Consider the following 18,077-nt stretch of genomic DNA (forward strand, 5'->3'; position numbering starts at 1 on the left):
ATGTACCCATTTGTTATTCTTCCTCAACCGCTCAAAAAGCCAAAAATCATCTTATCTAAAACCAGAAACACACATGACTGTAAATTGCAAATAATGCCATAAACCGGGATTTGGGATGCCAAGTTAAAACATCAGCCAGGCTGAGCAGCAGATTTTGCTTTCATTTAGGCCTTTCAAAATGCCTTTTAAAAGCAAAACACCACACTTGATGAGGAAAGCCATCCTTTGAAACAAACAGTGAGAAGCAAAGGTGATGCTGGGAAACACAGAGATATTTCCCAGCCCAGAAATGCCCAGAAGTGAAGTGGAAAGGGTTTTCCAATCCACATGAGAGCCAGGAGGGGCTGGCTCCAAGTTTATCAAGCTCCAGGGTTAAACTAGAAAGCGTTTTCTTCCTGTGATACAATCAGAAAGCTACCAGCCTAAATCACAGAACGAATCACAGAATTACTCCAATTTGTTTGGGTGGCAAGAGACCATAAAGCCCACCTGATTCCAACCCCTGCCACGGGCAGGGACACCTTCCCCTAGGCCAAGGTGACCCAAGCCCCATCCAACCTTGCCTTGGACACCTCCATATTCTCCTGGCCAACTTCTCCTTGATCCTTACGGTTTTATCTCAGAGTAATTCTTTGTTAAAACCCCTTCCCAGCCCCTTTTCCCTGCTTGCTAATCACAGCTCCTCTCAGCATTTGTCTGCCCATGGGACTGAATGAGCTGGGAATTGGCTTTTCCTTCCCTGAAATCGGTACCTCCAGTGCCAACAAACTGAGAGCAAAGAGCAGCACTCGAATGACTGAGTGCTGGAGCAGCGTGCCCAGAGAGGGGCTGGGGACACTCCTTCCCTGGGGATATTCAAAACCATCTGGACATAATGCTCTGGGGAGAGCAACTCCTGTCAAGCAGAGATTTTTCTAGGAGGTGGTTGTGTCTTTGTATTTCTCACAGAGTGAGGCAAAGCATTAGGAGGAAAAAAAATGCAAATAAAGGCAGTGAGGAGAGCGAGGGGGCAGCAATGCTTCAGTAGTTATGGGAATATTGGTGTTCAGCTCAAGTGAACTTCCCCAAAAATGTCAGTGAGAACTGGCTCGCATGACTGGTCCCTTGCCATGGATAATAATCTCTCACACCACACCTGACATACCTTTCCCTGGGCCTGCACTGGGCAGGGACTGCTCAGAGCTCTCACACAGCTCCAGCCCTGAGAAACAATTGTTCTCTACCAGGAAGTTTCTGAACTGTGCAGATTTGGGAGACTGAAGGAACTCTCCCTTGGCACCCACACTGTCCATGGACATTGAAGGGGGGCTACAGCCTGGCCTCTATTTTACACAGATCATGGTGGTTCAGGTAATTCAGCCTCAAATAGAGTTCAAATCGAGTTTGTAGGCTAAAGGCTTGAGAAATGAGTCTTTAAGGAGTGACCAGAATTATAGATGGCTTAAATCCCTCCCTGAACACTGATAATTTAACTTGGCCTGAACAGCTGCCCTCTGACTGCCCCCCACACAGCTCCTTTATTCCTCACTCCCATAACTGGGATGTAGACTATGTTTCCAGTCGTGGTGTGAGAAAAGGGATCTCTCATCCCAGCATCCCCACACCTTGAGGGCTCCATGGCCCAGGGCACCTGCCTCCTCCTGCATCCCAGCTGGGATCACAAGGGAGGGATGTGAAAGGGCAGGAGATGAGGCACCTCTACGCAGAACACGCCCCAAGATCTACCAGCAAGTGGTGGCAATAGTCCTTCCTTCTTGTCCTGGAGCAGACTGGGACAACCCAGCACTGAAGACGACCATTAAATAGCCTGGCCAAAGGAAGGCCACAGGGTTCACCTTTTGGGCAGGACAATGACTTGCTCCTGAGGGATTGCACAAATTCCTCATGCTATAGGATAGAAAAATCAAGGAGAAGGTCATACACTTGTCCTTTCCCCCTCATCCCTCCAGAATTTCCTCTGTGTTTTCTCCCTGCCCTCACCACTGAAATCTCCCAGGTGGGCGTGTGGTGACTCCTATGACACAAGTAAGTGTCCAGCTTTCCCAACCTTTCCTCCCACACCCAGGAAAAGCAGGATTGCTCAGAAACTGTCCATAAGAAGATATCTGGTGAAATGGTTTAGGCCTGTGGGGTACTTCCTGAAGATGAAGAAATGAGCTAGGAAAATAACAGCAGAAAATTGGTCACAGATCTAGGAACGATAACCTGCCCTAAAGTTGCTCTTACATTATTTGATCAGCGATGACAATTTGTTACTTTTAAAAAGCTATTTTACCTATAATGTTACTTGAACCCTCTTAATTAAAGGGGTTTTTTTTTATACACACCACCCCCCCAATTACTTTCATACAGCAATCTCATCAGGCTCCCATGGATAGACTGGAATGTTTCCTATTGTTACCTTCAGATGCTCCTCTTTTTGCATCCACTAAAAGCCCACTTAAAACACACAAAAACAAAGAAAAAAATTAAAGAAGCTGACGAATCTTTCAGGAATCCCAAGTGTCATGCACAGGTGTAGATTAGTTTGCTTTTCTGGGAACAGCATGGAGCCACACAGTCCTGCCTGTCATTGCATGTCACTCCTCAGCCCTGGTTTCTTCACTGCTCTGTCTGCTGTTGTCAGGCTGCTCTAGAAGAGACAAACAGGGAATGACCTCGGGTTTATTCCCCGGGGTTATTCTTCACCTGGATCTTCTCACCGGGTTTGTTTGTGCTGCAGCTCCACAAAAAGGAGAGGTGTCTGCAAAAACGAGGAGCCATCTGCAGTCATGGCCAGAGGGGTGGCCAGTGGGAACGAGTCCTTAAAAAAAAATGGATGAAGCTCTTGTACCTGAGTACCCTGAGCAATGGGAGCCAGGGAAAAAAATCTATTCCACTTGCTGTACTCAATCATCAGTCACACTCCAAGCTCTTATCATTTCATCTAAAAAAACAAACTAGCATTTTTTTCCAGTAAAAGTAACACAGATTTTAATTCATGCGTCTCCTTGTCACACTTGTGTCAGCACCACCAAAAGACCCAGCACTGCACCTTGTCCCAGACCAGAGGCTGCAGAGCCAAAAACAACAAAAAAGGAAAAGCTAAATAAACTTTTCTTTCATCAAGAAGCTCATGGGTGAGGCTTGAAGCGCTGAAAGGTCTTATCTGCAGTGAAATCCAACGACCAAAGTTAAATCTAGGCTTGGAAAGGTTTCCTGGGGCGAGGCCACCTCCACCCAAGAGCCAACAGAGCCCAGGGCAGATATATGGGATACACAGGAGCTTTCCATAGCAGCACAACTGGGAAGGAGCTACTGGAACAGCTTCTGGCAGAGTCATAGGGTCCCCAGCTGAGTTATCCTGGAAAGCAGAACCAGAAGGGCAGGGAAATGCCAAGGGGACTTTGGGAAAGCAGCAAATCTACACCTGGCAAGCTCAGAAACTTACAGTAAAAATATTGCTGAGGAAGGCTGATGTACCCAAAAGGGAAGATACAGAAACATTCAAAAAGAGATGCATAAAAGCATAAAAAAGCAGGGCACAACAGAATAGAACCTCTTAGAAATACAGGCAAACACGTTAATTCCTTACTGAACTCTGTTTTCTCTACATATATATTTGCTGTCTCTACTAAGTTTTTCTCAGTGGGCATCTCCTGGAGCTGAAAATTCTTATCCCTGCTGTAAATCTCACAGGAGCAGAAAATGGGAATTTACTCAAAGCCTCTATCTGAGATTATCATGTATCTGCTGCTTCATTTCAAGAAGCAAAGAGTTGTTTGTGTTCAGAATGAGAACCATTTCATCCCATCAGCATGTCACAGGAGTTCAGTGCATCTTTTTGCAGTGAGCTTGGAAAACAACCAGGTGAGCTTTGGGAAGCACAAATAACAGAGACATCCCTAAAGGATGCCAAACATCTCTATGCCAACTGAGGCTCGTGTCCAACCAGCCCCTTACAGCCAAGCATCCTCCTGACCTTTGTCCCTTCTAGATTTGAGCACCTGCTCTAACTCAACATTTTCTTCTAACACCAGCACACACACCAACACATGAAATGCTGCTTTTATCTCTCCCAGGTGTATTACACTGCACAGCCCAGCTAGTGCAACACCCTGTCAGGAGGAATGGGACATGGAATTATTCCTGACATGGAAAGAAACAGCTCATTGTCACCTCGAGCCCTCCGTGATTTCACAAGCCCAGATTCACCCATTTCTTTTCCAAAATCCAAGATTACAGATAAAAGAGAACTCTGTCTATCTATATTTCTTTATATGTGTATTCAGCTACACTCCTTAAAATAACTTGCCCATTTTATGAGATCTGGCAGGACTTTTTTCCCCTAACAAATCAAACTTGTAGATACTAAATTAAAATTTTGACTGTTAGCTTGTTCTAAGTGATTTTTAAATATGTAGGAACATAGTAAAATATTTATAATAATGTAAAATTTGATCACTGCATAACAACATCATGAGAGAAATAAGATCAAGAGATGCACTATAAATTAACACTGTCCCCATTACTATCAGTACAGTAGATGACAAATAGAGATTATTTCAGCCTCTTAATCTGGAATCAAAGTATCTATGGCAGCTCTCTGCATTAAGAGTATTTGGCTGCCAAATACCTTGGTGCTCACCTGCACAAGTGAAAGTCTATGCTGTTTCTTGCCTTAGTAAGTATTGCCCACCAGTTCTTACTCCCAGAGATCCCATTATTTTATTAAAATACAATTATTCTGACATTTGCAATTAATGCTCCATGCAATGCAATTCTAAGTCAGTGCTTCTGTTTTCCACAGACCAGCACTCCTAAACCTACGGAAGGCAGGTGTTTGTCCCTCAAAATCCTGCCTGACACACTTGAATCCTCCAATTCCAGCCCACGCTGCTCTTTTAAGGAGCAATTCCTGAACTGCCTCTGTAACAACTCAAGGAAGGTTTGGCATTCCTGATCTGTTAACTTCCTTAACTACTGCTTAATACCTAAGTAATATAAGGCTCATGTACCTAAACAACTGGATGATTCTATCCCCTGCTCTAATAGCAAATTCCAGAGTAGGGATTTCCTAAAGATAGCCCTAAACACTGCTCAACCTTCCATCCCCTCAATACGAGGAACACAATCTTTGTTATCCACTTTTTGTTTCATTACGAAGTAACCAGGAATGCCCAGCATAGTGTGCTTCATCATTTTACAGAAAAATGAGAAACAGCATTTGCTGGCTTCTGTTTGAGAAAACACACACATATCCATGAATAAATCAGGTTTATAACTCTCAAAAGGTAGAATTTCCATCAGGATAAATAAGGCCCAGCTGCAGTATTTTCCAATCAGTGGCAGAGCACTGTCTTGGAAGATGAACTCAGTTTCTTTTAAGTGTCTTCTCTGTCCAATGAGTACTAACTAATATTGTTCAGAGGGGTGACTAATGCCTCAGTCCTGATACTGTGATGCAGTCTGGAGACACACATGTAATTTTAAACCCTTTTTTAAAATATCCCTTCAGCCATCTGGCTGATTTCAACACTGGCTGGGCACCAACAGCAATCACTGCTCGACTCTGTGTCCGAAACACAGCAACAACTCGCTTGCCATGGGATGGAAGGGATGGAAATAACCACAGTAACAGCTCGTGTGTCAACTTAGAAGAAAGTGGAAACACAACAGGTATTTCTAGAGATGAGGTGGATCACCCTCATGAGGAATTCTGCAATACAATTACCGCAGCAACTGTCCCTTCTTGCAAAAGAATTGCAGCATGTTTGCACATCCAGAGACTACTCCAGAAATCCATCATCTCATCTAAGATCACCGTGAAAAACCTTCCAGCCCTGCTTTTCAAGCGCTAAGTTTCCCAGGAAAACGGAAAAAGAGAAACCACTGTGCCAGTATGTCCGTCAACTTTAAAAAATGTGACTTGCTTTTAAGAAATATAATTAACCCTTTTGTCTTTCAATTCAGAGATCCTACAGGGAATCCATCTACACTTATAAAAACCAGCAATATTTTTGATTTCCAATACATGCACCAGAGCTAATACTGAGAAGAAAACTTGTGTGTATCCCAATAAGCATCCACATTTAAGTGCACACACACACGGTGGGTACTTTGAGACAACCAGCATGCAATTGAACGAAAATATACTCCCAACAACAGAATTTCTCTATTAAATCCATGTTTATTGCTTAAGTTTTATCACAGTGGAGATTAAATTATGCTTAATCATCCGGTCAGTGCTTTTGTACCTTCTTTAATGCCAAAAAACCCCCACATTTTAAACCAAGTCATTCATACACTCGAAGTCTTCTCACCATCCCACCATTCATCGCCTCTGTGTGCTCCTGTAGTTGCCATGGGCTGCAAGATTGTAAAAAGGTATAGCTAAGAGGCTTATATTTATAATACCATTTTTTTTTTCTTCAAGTATTCAGAGAGCAGCACGAGTAGCTGCCCTGCGTATTAGAAACACATCTGCACTGTTATTTATTGCTGTAGGACCGAGGCTCCTGATGGAATGGTGATGAAATATTGCATCACTGTGTATGAAGATGAGCTCAGCACCGTCATCATCCCAACTCCTCCCATGTTAGTGAGCGACACAAGGCAAAACGGGCCTCCCTCCCTCCCTCCTTTCTCTTGCAGCCACGGCACCTCCAACTACAAATAAATAAAGCGTACACTCACAACGTGTGTAGTGCAAATTCCAAGTAAACAGAATGACATGGAAATAAAACTTCATAGTTGCCAACTTTGGTTCAGCAGGGCAGCAATGATTCCACGGCCGGCCCTCGGAGCACACACCACCGCCAGCGTCCCGTGTCGGCGACAATGATTGAAGGAGATTGTTGGAGGCAGGGGGACACGGGGCCACCTCTGCACAGCCTCCAGGTGGCCAGGCCTCGCCCCACACACCCACCAGCCCCGGGCAGGACGGCTGGACACCGCCCGCGGCACGGAATTCCCATTGGCAACTACGCGGAACATGGATTGCGTGGCCCAGACTAATAGAAGGTAATATTTCTCGGTTTTTTTGTTTTTTTTTCCAGATACAACCATTGAAAGAGAACATCTACAACATTGCGATTCAGAAAGAACTTAATGAGAATTAACAGGAAAGACATTCAACTCCGGGGGCGCGGGGGGAGCGCTGTGTTGGGGCTGTTCCCTTGAAACAAACCCCATGGAGTGGTTCGAGTCTGCACAGCTCTGGGCCATTACAAAGCCTCCTGCACTAAGCAGAGGGCTAGGTTTTTATGAGTTGTTTGTTTTTGCTGCTGTTGTTTCATGTATTTTTCTTAATTATGCAAATCTACTTCCCACACAGCCGCATTTGGATCTGAAATAAGACTCCCTAATATTTTCGTGGCATAAATTCTGTATGCAGAGAAAGGCAACAAATAAAATTTTGTCTCAGTTAAAAGTTAGGACACACTGTAGACTTGCTCAGAACCCTTTTCTCCAAAGTACTGGTAGCGAGCAGAAGAGTCATGCAGCTTTATCAGTAAAACGAGTACATATTTTTTGCCATTTTTCTTCAGTGCTCATTAAGATTATTTCTTTTTTTATTTTTTAACGTCTGTGTTCTCAGTCCATAACTTGCTATTTCTCGCAAAAAAGACTGGGGGAAATAATTTGTGTTTTAAACAGCATTCAACAGGTTGAACCTTCCACAAAGGAAACACAGAACTAGCACTAGAGAGTTCTCTCAGCTAAAAGGATGGAGACATTAAAATAATACAAAAATAAAAGGAGAACACCTCTGCAAATAAAAGGAAACCTCTCCTCATTTGGGACACACACACTGAGCTTTTAAAAGCTGAAAATTCATAAATATGGACATTGTATAGAACTTTAGAGAATTAAGGCTTCTAAAAACTTCAGTGCCAAAATAACCTCTCTGCATCAGTATTAAGAATAAAATATTTTCCTTTTTAGGTTGTGCTTGCCTTTTTTTTTTTTAAAGACTTCTCTTAGTTCCACAGAATTTTGTCACATAATATTACATACTGAAGGGGAGTGTTAGAACTGCTTATTGAGGTTTTAAGTAGTTGTTAGACTAAGTTACAGCGATAAAATTCGATTACTGATCTGATTCATTACTACTTTACATGGGGCTGTTGGCTCATTTCACCTTTTTTTCATGCTTAATGTGGCCATTTCTTCTATACTTGCCATTGGGGATGCCGTTCTGGTAGTGTCCATTAACAGCGCTATGTTTGTCATTGGACCAGAGGTGTTTGCTCTGCTTGCAGATTAACTTGGCCATCCTGGCCAAAACATAGTAAAGTAAGGCAGCACCCACGAGGAGGACCAAGGCAATATCCAGTAGGAAATACTGAAAGAGGGAGATGCTGTAAACAGCGGCACGCAGATGCTGGGCTCCGTTGTGGCGCAGGATGTAATTGATCCAGTACACAGTCCGGTTCACCGGGTGTCCGGGCTGGTCCTTGTGGATCTCCGACAGCCTCTGCGCCCGCTGCCGGTAGCTGGGGGGGAGGAGAGCACACAAGGGAGAAAGGAAAAGCTGTCATCTCGTGCCATTGTGCAACTGCATCACCAGAGAAATGCAGAACAGCGAGAAACCCAAGGTTGGTTTTGCAATAAACCATTTCCACCCGGGCCCCGAGTTTCACCCAAAACTTTTGGTTTTTCACCCCGGCAGCTGATCCTGTCAAAATCTTCCTCTCCTGTCTGCAGGGCTGACAGGTTATTTACACAGGAGTTGCATTTACACCAAGGATAATTGCACAAGGGGAATGTGATGCAACTGATGTTATCAAGGTCAGTATCAACATTCCCCCTCTCTGCTGCTTGCTCCTGACTGCAATCTCCTTTCCCAGAAAGACACAGCTCCCATGAAATCAACAAGCATCAACAGCATCACACACCAAAACTAGGGTTAGCCCAACACAATAGACTGCCAGCTAACCTCTCACTACTATTAATCTGGATATGAGAGGTATTACGAGCCAGAACAGGAAAATAAGACATTAAACACGAGTTTTTAAATAATTAAAAAAAAAAAAAAAAAATCACACAACTTAGAATCACCCTTGCTGAATACCTCCCCATTTTAGCTACGACCCAAACCATGCACGTGTATCTTGCTCCAGGCCCTGCAGACAGCACCACAGCCAGACTGCTCATGTGGAGTCATCAAGACAGACACAGAGGGACCTTGGTCTGCAACACAGACTAAGTCAGGATAGGTTTGTTTCCATAACCTCTGTGCCCTCCACATGGCAACTGCTACAAAGAGCAAGTGAGACAATTGAATTTCGGTGCTGAGCAACGAGCCCAGCACCCACACACAAACCTCAGCTGTTGGGTAATCTTGGGAAACAGGACAAACACCCAGACTTGCCTCAACTGTGCACACAAATAACCAAACACAGGTTTAACACTGCACAAAAGGTTTCATATGCATATTCACAAACAAACCATTGCTCATTCCATACCTGGGGTCATTAATAACTTTTACTAGAGCTTCATACAGTTCCCCCTCAGTCATGGTCTTCCAGTTGAGCAGGATTCCCATCCCTTTGGCCTGCACACGGGTCATGGTATCATAATGGTCTCCAAAGAGGGGAATGCCCACCACTGGGACCCCGTGGTACATGGTTTCAAAAATGCTGTTCAAGCCTCCATGACTGAGGAAAGCTTTGATGTTAGAGTGACCTGGAACCACAAGAGGCACAAAGGTTACAAAATGCACTTCCATCTCCTTTATATTAAGGTATTGAAGCACCTGGGTACAACAAATTTATCACTACATTTCCATGGCTGCAACTTGGGCAGGTAAAAATTACTGCAGCTTGTCCTGAACTTCTACCTAAACCCATTCTGCCGAAATTCCTCATGCATTGAATCATTTCCTTATACACAGAGAGACAGCAGCCAAAGCAAAGAAAACTCTCCTGTGTATGAGATTAATGGATAAAGAATATGCATTGCCTACTCCTGAGTGGCTGCAGGTGGTGACTCCAGCAGGTTCAGCAGTACAGGTGAGCCAGGGGGAGCACAGTTTTGTATGGACTGTAACTTGTTTAATGGCAGGACAACTGTTGTCACACTCTTCCTAAAGCTTCACATGCCTTACTTGAGGTTAGCAAGACTTGACAATCACAGAACAGCCTCGTGTGATGGAAAAAGCAGCCTGCCTCAGAGCAACCCTGTAACCAAAACCAAACCACCTGCTTCAGGAGTCACTGCCTAACCACCCAGTTACAGGAAATTTTCCCGCTCACACCTTGATGCTCAATGCACTCATCAGCTCCCATTGGAGCTGTCTTGGGAACACAAGAACATCCAGATATCCCAGAAACAGTCAAATATTCTGTGGCCTCTCAGATTTGGCAAGAGGCTCAGGTACCCTTTGACAGAGAAGAAAAAGAAAAACAAAACCCCAAGTTTGCTTTCCCCCCTGAGGCACTTGGGTTAAACCGAAAGCTTATCAGCTTGCAACACGTGCCCGGGTTCTGGTAGAGCTTTGTTGTATTGATAAAACAGCATTTACAGATCCCTAAAACTGATTCTGATGCTCAGTTTCATGACTCCTCCTTGAACAGTATTTGGACTTAAGGAAAATATGAAATTGGTATTAGGGAAAGAAAATTTTAAACAGAGAGGTGCTCAATTCTCTCTTCAGATCCTAATTTAATATTCTTGCTCCATGACTGCCATGAGAGAAATTATCCTGGCTTGACAATAACTGCTAATTCAGTAGAGAATTTCTCAAAGAACAAACTGAACTCAAGTGAGAATAAGCAATAAATAATGGAAACAGATACTCACCAAGGAGGTCATTTTGTGGTAACCATTCGATCAGCTTGGTATTGTTGCCTAGATTCCTTGGTTTGTTTCCTGAAAACCTAAACCAGTAACAAATAGAAACAGTTATCAAACCCTCCAAATTAACTGCTACAGGATTGAGATGTTTTGTTCATTAGAGAGGACTGGAACTGCAACTTCAGAAAGAATCAGGTACACATGCCCAAGTAAGCATGACATACATTTTTGCAACTGGCCTGTACTTTATGTTGAAAAAAGCCTTTATTATTTATGCTAAGTTAAATAAAAGCAACTAATTATGTTACTGGTTTGTTCTTCCTAACCAGAAGGGCATAAACTACAAGAATCCTTTGATTTAGCATCATGATATTAAGACTGCCCAGCAGTACCCACCACTTTTCTGTCCAGCATACAGGTCCATGATCTGAGGAACAAAACCAAACCCCAAATGCCCAAAAAACACCAAGTTCCATTTGATTGATACATAAATACCCAAATTTTAGTAGAAGGCTTTTAATGAAATTGTTGGGTTGGCATTAATCAAGAAAAGTCCTCCCAATTTATTTACTACAAAACAAGGGGATGCTTCCTAAAGAAACATTCCAGGGAAAACACAGTAAAAGGATAGAAGAAAAGCAGTAAGATAAATTTGCATTATTAATTAGAAACCAAGCAGTGTTGTGGGATTCATAAGGAAACAGTGGCTCTACTCCAAACAGAAACTGATGTTACCTTTACTACCACAGATGCTGTGCCACAGCCTGAAAAATTCCCATTTTTCCTGTTCATTAGTGGGATTTGATCCTTGAACTACACACAGCAGCGAGGACTTCCCCTCAAATATTGTGGGGAACAGGCCACCAAAACTGTTAATACAACTCCAAGAGTGTGGCAGGGTTGTGAGACACCCACATGAGGTGTAAGACAGTGCTTATCTGCAAAAAAAATGATTCACATGAACTCCACCAAATTATATCAGCAAAGCTTGACGCAAGGCAGAGCTGACTCAACGGTTTTTGGATTTTTACAGGGATTTGTGAGCACCACTCAAGATGTTTTTAGAACTGAGAATGTTTCTTACTGATTCTGACTCCTGAAAATTTCTCTTCCTTCCATTTCTCACTGAAGATCAAGCAAATGGGAAAATGAATAAAGAAACCCTGTGTTTACACATAAGAGAGGAAGAGGGGCCTAATAAAGTGAGGGGTAAAAGGCAGAAAAAGAAGGCTTTTCATCATCAAGATGCATTTTTGAGCCCTGGGGTAGTTCCTTCATCAAAAGCAGTGGCAGAGTATCCCAAATGTTATAATCTCAGCTTGTTTTCACTGCCCGCAATCCTTCCAAGGATATAAACCCACACCTTGCCCTGCCACAACAATCCCTTCTTCTCCTTGTCACCAGGATATTGCAATGATTTCATGCCAAGTGTTCTTCAGGAGCATCACATCCTCTGTGCCATTCCATGTCTCAATTCCAGCTTCCACAACTCCAGTGGGACACAAGCATGCCCCAAACCACCCCGAGTCCCTCCGGCACCGCCCTCACCTCCAGATAACCCTCTGGGGCAGCCTTGCCAGGGCGTGTGCCAGCTTATTGGCGATGTCTTCCGACAGGTACTTGACTCCAGCGCCGAAGGAGACGAGGACAAAGCCGTGCTCGTGAGCGCCGCTCACCCACGCCTGCAGATCCTGCGGAGCACAAAGGTCACGCTCAACACTGCACAGGCAAAGCACAGCAACAGAAAGCAAACACGGCTCACAAAGAGCAGTCGTTGGTGCCTTTGTGGCTTCAGAAGCCAAGTTTCACAAATCCTGAACACTCTGGGAGTCGCTGAGAACAATGGCTCACGATTCTGAATCCAGGGCAGAGGCCACCAACAGCAAAACCCTTCCGTGTTTGTTTTAGCTTCAGTATTAACCACCAGCACCTTAAGACAACTTGTCCCTCCTTACCTGATCAGTTCACACACATTCCAAGTTAGCAGGCTGCATTTTAACTCAGCAAAACAAAGAGATCCATCTCCTAGTATCACCTTGGAAGCCCTGGACAGGAGACGTGTGAATGAAGCTGAGAACTCAGCTGTGTCATTTCCAGCCTCTAGCAAAGTGAGAGTGCCTCAAAAGCCTTGCTTTGCTTTCATTTATATAGTAAGAATAAGCACAACTTGAAAGAAGTCGTAGCTTCTAAAGAGACTGTCAGTTTCTACTTTCTTTACCTCTTAAAGCATAGATGGAAATCCTGTGTTTTAGCTAACACAAATGTTAGCAGTGGAAATAAACCAAAAAAATCCTACCACTGACATATCAGTCAGAAAAATATCTTCTGTTTCACAGGATATGGTTTATTTCTGCTCCTGTCAAGTTTAAGCACAAGCCTGCTCAAAACCAGTGCAGCAATAGGAAATGAGCAAAGAAAAATGAAGAGCCGTGCTCACAATGTGCCTCTTGTCCTGGTAATAAATAGGAGGGCAGACAGTAACGGAGTAACCCTGTGCTATCCTATCCGAGCACAAAACCCAACACATGGCACTGGGGGTTGTGCACTGCTTTCTGCTATAAAGCCAAAAAAATGCCATTTTCCTTAAAATCCTCAGTTCGTTCTTTTCCAGTGTGCTCTTTCCCTTTTTTTATTCATGTGAAGGGAGAGGGAGAAGGCAAAGGAGGGGAAGTGGCTCTGACCTGCCTCAAAGCTGAATCATTTATTAGGGGCTGAACTTGTGACACCAAAGTTTCCAAGCGGTTTTGTGATTTATTAAAAGCTCGTCCTTGAATTTTCCTTCAGGACCTAGGGCATACTGCAAATGTCATTACATTATAGTCACTGTAGTGCTTCAACTAGTTACATCTTGAAGTCTTTCCCATCAGCTGTTTAAAGCTAAAGAGAAAGAAACTTGTTGTGGGCTCTAGGACAAACTATTCTGCAAAGCCCAGTATTCACAGGCCCTGGTCTTGACAGGGCACTCACCCAGCTGAGGGAGCAGATTCCTGGAGGTTTCCAGACTGCCCTCTTGATGACACCTCCCTGACACAGGTGCTCAGGAAGCCACCAACAAGGTATTGGTGCTGGCTCTCAAACATACCAACATGGCAGAGCTGGGGATGCAAAGGTCAGGGCAGCCTTGCCTGCAGTGACCATGACATGGAGACCAGGATACTGAGCCAACGTGGCAGATGATAGCAGCATCACCTGGGCTTCAAGAAAACCAATTCCAGACTCTTCAGAGTCCTGCCTGGAACAATCTCCTGAGACCCAGAAAGACAGGCTTGGGAAAGCATGTTCCAGCACCACTTTCTCCAAACCCAAGCATGACACATGCTGATGAGCAGGAAGCCAGAAAAGGTGGCAGGAAAATAAAGATATAAACAAAAAAAAGGGTAGCACATTTGAGTCAGAAACAGGGACGGGTGGAATACCCAGGCACTGCTTGAGCTTGCAGGGATGGGGTTTGGAAACCCAAAACAGAACAAGGGACTTGGCATCAGAAAGTTCAAGGTGCTTCCTGCTTTATTCATTGTAGCCATAATTGGTTTGGCTTTTGACAATGCCAGGCCCCTCAGACCAGAGGGAAAGTCTAAATAAAGAGGACATAGAGTACTTATACAGAGCTCAATAGCATGCACCCAGAAATACCAGGTGTCTGGAAACTCGTGTGGAATAAGTGGGGAAACAGGATAAATAGCACATATCACTTGCATTTTCATAGAGGAATATCCATGGAAGGGTCTATGCAGCCTCAGTTTGATCCCTGGAAAGCAAGGGAGAACAATCCTGGATCATCCTGGCATCAGAAGGTCCTACCTGTGCCTACCTCTCCTTGGCCAGACACATGACTTGTGCTGCTGGAGATGAGCCTGTTCTAGCTGAAAACTGGCTCCCAATGCCCCTGCTCCTCTGTGTTTAATGAGAAATTCTGGAGGCTTCACAGATCAGATGTATTCACACAGTAACAACTCTACTTCATTATAGAAGCATTGAGGAGGTATAAATATTTATCTGTAATGGAATTTCTAAAAGAGTATACAAAAAAATCTGCATGTATAATAAAAAATAGCTGCTAAGTACTTAGAATTTTACATAGAGGAATAATAATTTTTTAAGAAAGAACTTTACTACATCACCTACACATTTCAGCATTTTGTTATGGTGGTTTCATAGCCAAGCCTGTGTAAAATCCTTCCCTTTGAAGGTAATCCCATTGCTGCAGTGGAACATAACATGGACAAAGGTGCATTTAAAATCTTGACAGGCAAGACAAGATCCTACCATCAGGCTAAAAGCATGGGATTTGTTCGTCATATTAAATGGGATTACATTTTTAAAAAACCCTGGAAAATAAATGAAATAGTTTGTATCAACAGAACCTTAATATCAAGGCCAGAGCTGGATGATATCTGGCCAACGCAGAAGCAGAGGAACCAGATGATGTCCTTTGAGCTTCTTTTAAAATGCTAAATTAGGAAGAATGTAATTAATTCTTCAGGGTCAAAACTGCCCAGCGCCAACCTCAGGAAGACTCAGTTCATCTCAGCTTGCTGTATTGTGACATGAACTGAAAGGTTCTTGCTTACCCCAGATTTTATTAATTTATTATATATTTTTTTTATTTATTTACATAGTGCTGTTAGCAAGAATAATCCCTTACCTGCCCTCTGGCCTGCAGCCCCTTTCCAATCTGCTTCCCCAGAGGGGTGCTGGACACCACTACTGTGCATGGGCTGCAGAGAATCAGCTACAGACTTGTCAGGACAAGGGTTCTTCCACCAAACATCTGTGCCACTGCTGGCATAACACAGCCTGGATTCAATGGGATCACTACAAACGCAGGGAGCCGGGTAAAAATTAGGCAATGGAAAACAGAGAACTTACACTGCATCCTCTTAGAGTTGCCCGAGTTTGTGATCTGGATGAGTACACTACTCTCAGGTTCCTTAAATTTATTATAATAATTTCTGTAACAGCTTTTTAGCACAAAATTTCTAAATAGAAGATGAAGTGAAACTGAATCCAAGTGAGTGGCATTCCCAGGTCTTTGGTTTTGAGACACATCTCAATACTCTGGTACAATCAGCCAGGCCATGGCACAAAGCCACGTTATTTTCTTGTATTTTGCCTGTTCCTTGTGTAGTATACAAGGTGTAGCTGTGACACCCACAGAAGATGAAGAGCAGGCTGTGCTCTTGGCACATCTCTGAAAGGGACTGAATACTTTAGCAGCACCACGACTATGGCTGTGTATGTCATTGAATTCGTCCATGTACACTCCTAGTGTTCACAAAAGAGAAGCTGGGAGCAATGCTCACAGAAGCTGAACACTGGAAAAGCACACACTAATGCCACAGAACAACACTGTCTGCCTACAATTTCAGCAGCCTTCAGTCACCTTCCTACCTTTCCACTCTCTAGGGCCATATTAGCCCTAACATCCCCTACAGCAGCCTCAATGAACATAAAAAAAACCCAAGTTCATCCCCCATGAACTTACACCCTTTTTTCCCCTTAAATCCACTTACACTTTTGACCTCCAGCACATTCTGCCCCGGCGATCTAATTACGCCCTGTATGAAAAGGCACTGAGTCAGGATGAGTCATTAGAGCTGCCCTCATTAAAATCAGCATTCCCTGATCCGGCAGCACTTCACAGCTCCTGGCTTGCAGCACTGCGACCTCCTTTTGCCCACTGTAAAGGATTTTCAGGTTTCCTGTAAAGTCAGGATGATTTGCTTTCAACACAAAAAGTAATGACCATTTTGGAGGTCTAACCTACGGGGAAAAAAAAAAAAAAAATCGGGGGAGGGAGTTGTTACATGATGAGCTGCTTTGAGCCTTCCTCAAACTCTGTTTCAAACTACACCTGAGCACAGAACTGAGAAGTTAATTCAAACTTAAAGTACACATCATCAGGACATGCACTTCTTTAAATGGCTCTTACAGTGACTGGAAGAAAACATCTAACCCTCTCTCTCTCTAGATTTATCTGAGTAATTTTCAGGTTTTCTTTAAACAGAGGCAAGGGCTTTTCTTTCTAAGTCCAAGAGACAACATAGCCTTGTTGATGCTACATTGCCGACTTGACAAACTTAGCAGTGACTTAGAAACAGGGATCTGGCTTTTCCCTTCCAAATGAGCAAAGAAACCGTAAAAAATTATAACCCCCAAACCCCAATGAACTTTACAGCAAAACTTCCAATAGCAACTCAGGAATCAGAACACAGTTTGTGTACATCATGCCCATCCTAAGTGTAGGCCTGCCAAGTCCCATACAGCACATACACATTCTGAACTTAACTGTGAACTCCATTTTCCACCTAAATTTTACGTTTCATCCAGTTACAGTTTTGTACATATTCATAATAAGCGATCACCTAATACACACACATTATAACCAAATTTTCACTTCAAGGGTTTTAAAAAAGTAAATAATGCAAATATCACCTAATGCCTACAGAAATTAAAATTTTCATAGAAGTCATTTTTAAAATAATTAAAAATGCATACTAAAGCATAAAAAAACTTTTGGACCTCTACTTAGAGCACTGTGCCCAATCCTGCCAAGTCTCTGCTTGTTTCCATAGAAGTTCTGTGCAAATGCATGTCCTTTGGGAGAAATAGTACAGGACTCTGTGCTTGCATAGGGAGAAGAAGCACTTATTGATCTGTGCTGTACTATAGGAGCGAGGGGGGAGGAATAAAGAAATAAAAATCCATCTTTTGACCAATGTGAGACAGGAATGCTATTGTGCCAGCCCCACTGTGTGGGCTTTGTTCTGCCTGGTTTTCTAATTAGCCATTCTCTGCAGGCCCGGTGCTGAACACACAGCTGTGAGCAGGGAGTGAGGGCCCAGCTGGCAGTAACCAGTGGTGCCTAATACTGAGCTTTGTTTCAGATAAACAAAGTGCACAAATACAAACATAACCGGGTGCAATATCCGAAGCTTCCCCTGTTCAGCTGCTCCATTCAAATGTGCAATAGCACAAACGCCTGTTCTTCGGATATGGTTGCAAACCACCCTTTCCCCAAGGCTCAGCACAGGCATCCCATGCAACTTTTCCTACAAAATGCTGCTTAGAGCAGACAAAACCAGATCTATTTCAAAATAAGAAGCCCCATTAAGCCATCTTCAGAAAGGAGATGCTGACTGATGAATCTACAGAAAGGTATAAAGACCATTTTTCTGAGTGTTCCAACTTTTCCGCCATCCTCATTTGATCAGCACTTCTCAGATGTGTTCTAATTAAAGTTCTGTATTAATACATTTTTATTTCAGCTTTTTCTAACACAACATATCCAAACAGGT

General features: G+C 43.4%; 1 protein-coding gene across 1 annotated transcript in view; it reads right to left on the reverse strand.

The window, feature by feature from the left end:
- Window positions 1-6,149: 6,149 nt before the first annotated feature.
- UGT8 (UDP glycosyltransferase 8) overlaps window positions 6,150-18,077 on the reverse strand; it is a 35,477-nt gene continuing 23,549 nt past the window's right edge. Inside the window, exons 3-6 of the mRNA XM_014887930.2 lie at window positions 12,328-12,470; window positions 10,786-10,862; window positions 9,450-9,669; window positions 6,150-8,477 (exon numbers count right to left, since the gene is read on the reverse strand). Coding sequence (XP_014743416.2) covers window positions 8,114-8,477; window positions 9,450-9,669; window positions 10,786-10,862; window positions 12,328-12,470 — 804 coding nt within the window. The 3' untranslated portion in view covers window positions 6,150-8,113. The remainder of the gene's footprint in view (window positions 8,478-9,449; window positions 9,670-10,785; window positions 10,863-12,327; window positions 12,471-18,077) is intronic.

The sequence above is a fragment of the Sturnus vulgaris genome, chromosome 4 (genome assembly GCF_052056855.1).
Source record: "Sturnus vulgaris isolate bStuVul1 chromosome 4, bStuVul1.hap1, whole genome shotgun sequence".
NCBI lineage: Eukaryota > Metazoa > Chordata > Aves > Passeriformes > Sturnidae > Sturnus > Sturnus vulgaris.